Source organism: Acyrthosiphon pisum, chromosome X, assembly GCF_005508785.2.
Source record: "Acyrthosiphon pisum isolate AL4f chromosome X, pea_aphid_22Mar2018_4r6ur, whole genome shotgun sequence".
Lineage (NCBI taxonomy): Eukaryota > Metazoa > Arthropoda > Insecta > Hemiptera > Aphididae > Acyrthosiphon > Acyrthosiphon pisum.
In genome coordinates this window covers 65,071,645-65,076,113 of record NC_042493.1, presented here as the reverse complement: position 1 = coordinate 65,076,113, position 4,469 = coordinate 65,071,645, and the positions used below count along the sequence as shown (strand labels likewise).

Here is a 4,469-nt window from a genome sequence, read left to right as displayed (position 1 = left end):
GGTAATGTACAAAAATTGTCTTTATTATGTTATACATTTAATAGGTACTAAAAATCAATTTTTTCTGTTACTATAATTTGTATTTTTTATATAAATATTTGCTATTTACATAACTGAGTATACATTTAATTGAAAGTTAAATTTATAATCAGTAACCCAGTAATCTAAGACCTAAGTTATATAGGTATATTTGTGTAATCCCATTACTGAGTATAAAAATGGCAATTGTAAGTAGTAATTTTTTGACATATTCGTTATATAAGTATGTAACACACCTTTATATGTATTTATTTCAATATAATTAAAAATGAGTAAAGTGCTAATATACAAAATAAATTTATGAAAAAATAAGACACAAAGTACATATTTTGATCTAATATGTTATGTTACAAATTTGGATAACACATAAGACAGCTTTTTAAAAGTATTCAGTGATTATAAATATTAAATACAAATATATATATAACACATTTTATAAAAAAAAAGATAATATAAAATAATGATAAATTCTTAAAATAATTGATTTTGCATTTAAAAAAGTATAAAATATATTTTAATGTATTATTTTGTATCATACTGTATAAAATATAGTTTATAAAATATACATTAAAAAATGTAATAACATTACTTACAAGATCATTTTAATACAATTTTATTGTTTATAAAATATAAAAAGTTTCCTCGCAGAGTAACTGTATTAGAAATATTTTCCAAATGAATAAAGTCCAAAACACACAAACATAAAAATGATGAATGGGCCCCACGTTTTAAGCCATGCACTGCAACTAGAAGTAAAAATTATTTTAATTATCATCTTTTTTATACATAGTAAATATAAATGATTAATTATTATAATTTTACCTCACATATTTTCCAAAAATAAAAGTATACAAAGCTAATTTAACCATATTCCAATTTTTGCTTTTACTGTAATTCATTAACGACAATGCCATGCCAACATGGGAATGACAGTTATCACATAGTAGGTTGTGCTAAAATAAATAATCATTATTAGTTTAAACTTTAAATTTATATGTAATAAAATAGAATAAAAATTTTAAATTTTAATAAAAGTTATGTATAATGTATAGCGTGGATTTGTATGCATTTGCATATTTATTCTGGTTGATGGTATGATATGCTAAGTGAGCACAGGATTTGTTTTATGACATAACTATTTAAACTACGAAACTTTTATGATGCATATTTCAATATTTACCAATTATTTTTTCTTATTTTAAGGGCTTACTTTACAATTTTAATTGAATATATCATCTTCTAATGCATATTTCAGCGTTTTTTTGTGGTTTTTTTTACTCATTTCTGATATTAATTGATTCCTATTTTTTCTTATTAATTAAAACTACCTACAAAACACAAATATTTTAAAGAAAAGTATTTTTACTAGCGTTCCATAATTTTAAATTAAATATTCAGAAAATAAATGTATTTTTTGATCATTTTTGAGTGCATATTTGAACATATTAAGGCATATATTTATGCATATATAAGATTTTTTAGCACATATTTGGTTGGTTTTTAATGCACATAAATTCCCGCTCTATTTAATTTATAAAATGATGAATAAAAACATAACAACATTAAAGTTATATTGACTCGTTATTAATATTACCATTCTATTGAAATATTCAATGGATGCTTCATTGACAGCTTTATCCCATGCTTTAGAACCACCAATTATAGTTCTTATATCCAACTGCCAGTACTTAGTAGGGTATCCAAAGGCCATATCATCTTCAGCAACATAAAATGATCCAGAAAAATCTCGTATTACCCCAGTTGATGTAGTGATTCCCATATGACCAATAAATGGAAATAACCAACTACAAATTGAACAAACAACATTCCTATTAAAAATTGTTATTATATCAACAAGTTATAGGTTAAATCAACCTGTCAACTAACATTTTAAACAATGTATAAGTATACTTGACCATAAGTCACAACTATTAATCATTGATTATAATAGTGACAATTTTATGGTTGTCAGTTATAATAATATGTTTATATTGTTTAATATTAACAATATAGTATGTCAAATCAAAGGTGGGCATTAACTTAACTAGCTAGTTTATTTTCTTATCAACTTATGAAATTAACTAGTTTAATTTACAGTTGAAATAACTTAGCTTTTCTCAGTTGATTTAAAAAAAATCCATCAAGTTAAAAACATTTTGAAATTTTTGTTTATACGTAAATATTAATATATCAGTATAAAATAAAAATATTCCAATACAAAAATACAATTATTTCTATTCTTTATCTTGATAACAAAATTATGTGTATATTTTTATATTTTATTAAGTTGTAAATTATATATTATGCGAGTTGCAATTAGAAATATTTTTAAAAAAATCAATAATTTTAAATTACAAATTGACAATTGTTATGTTTTAATGTAAATATATGAAGGTCACAGTACCGTAAAAATCATAGGTGCAGGCGGTACACAGCACTGGGGCCAGCAGGGGCCAAGGGCCCTTAGCGGATAGACGTCAATTTTTTTTTTTTTAATTTGATTCATAATAATTTTATTATTATCTTGTATTTAATTGTAAAAGCCTTTAAAATGTAAAAGCCTGGTCCGTCTTACTTAGAATTGTTTATCTAAATATTGGGAAAATTACTAATCCTTGATTTTATTCAACTGTATAAGTCAGACGTGACTTCAGATTTGTAAGTAATATTTATCAGTAATATATAAGTATTAAGTATTGAAAGAGATCGTATTGATGAAATAAATATTGAAAAGATTATTGCTGATTTTGCAAATGCTAAAGCTCGGAAGAAAATTTTTTATCAACACTTAAATATTATAAAATATGTAACAGGTATATAATAATATAACAATAGTAATAATTATTTTATTTTTATTTTTGATGTTACATAAAAACTAAAATTTTTATTTTTATATTTTATTGTAAATAAATTCAATATATCCACAAATACTATCCTATCTAGTAAAAATTCCCATGGTGTGAAGTCAGTCCGACTTTTTTATGTATCTCGAGAAAGAGGGGTCCATATGCATATTTTTGCACCTGGGTCTTTAACTCTCTAGATACGGCACTGGAAGGTAATGTATTCATCCTAAAATATTATGACATACTACATCCTATACGATATAAAAAAATATATTTATTAAATTATTAATCTGATATGAGTATAGTTTAAATTAATAAATAATAGTAAAGTAAAAGTAAAAGGGTATACAGTGTAAATTATGAAAATAGTTCAATAAAATAGTTTTTATAATTTATTAATTAGAAACTAGAAAGACGCATTAACTCTTTATGTGATTTACATACTAATTAAAAAAAAATTGATTAACTTTTTTTAAACTGAGTTAAGTTAATATTTTTTTCTATATTAACTTTTAACTTATCGAGTTAAATTTATAAATTGTTAACTATTAACTTTTAACTTATCGATCTTGTGTACTCTTGACTTAACTTAACTTGAGTTAATTATTATCATTAACTGCCCACCTTTGTGTAAAATACTAATACAACATAGTAAGTTTTTTAGTTGTTATCATATGTACCTATATAGTATTTAATACATAAAATGTAAACTTTTGTAAAAATGAATAATAAATATTTTATTTAAATGTATTCATATATTATACATAATGAAGAATAATTAGAAATAAATATTTTGCATAAATCATGCCCTATGGCTTGTAAGTTAAAATCATCAAAGCCCAAAGGAAAACTCACCTTATAAATGGTATCGGAGTCCAAACCACACTGTACGGATAACGACGGGTATAATGTTCACCAACGTCCATTTTTTATTATAACAAATTACCTTGTAATTTAGTATGAATTCAAGTGAATTCTACAAACATTAGTAGGTACATGACAACATTTATGATTTATGGTAGGTATCCTGACAAAATTCAACAAGAACAAACGTTATCACTTATCACACTAATTTATTTGCTTATCAATTATCATTATAATTTATTATTGTGTTTATCTCGTAAAGTTTATGGCTAACTCTATGGTTTATTTAAGTCTATGGCACCCACCTCCTAATTTTATATTTATGCGTATTTGTCCTTAACGAAAATCTCGGACCTCGGTACGATTGTACACGGTCCATAAACGTATTAACGTTACAAAGTAAATAATATATATTGTGTACTATTTATTCAATAATAAACGGTGTTAATAGCAAAAATAATATAATAGGTACAGTATACACGTACATTGATATAAAATATAATATTATCTTATATTTTATCTTGCACAAAATGTTAGTACACAACTATAATAAATAGAGAGCCTTTATATATAATTGATTGTATTATAATACTTGATTGTTCATAATATATACTCAAAAATCATTATTTAACAAAAGTAATCTACCCATTTATTCATAATTAGTGACATTTTTCAGCAACCTAAAAATATCTTAATAATTAAAAAGACTGACTAGTGATT

At 23.5% G+C, this 4,469-nt stretch overlaps 1 protein-coding gene across 1 annotated transcript; it reads right to left on the bottom strand.

Moving 5' to 3' along the window:
- LOC100164177 (transmembrane protein 222-like) lies at window positions 1-3,933 on the bottom strand. Its single transcript, NM_001162140.2, is given in 4 exon segments — window positions 1-785; window positions 862-992; window positions 1,634-1,844; window positions 3,741-3,933. Coding segments are annotated over 4 exon segments (501 nt in total). The 5' UTR covers window positions 3,812-3,933; the 3' UTR covers window positions 1-697.
- Window positions 3,934-4,469: the final 536 nt, after the last annotated feature.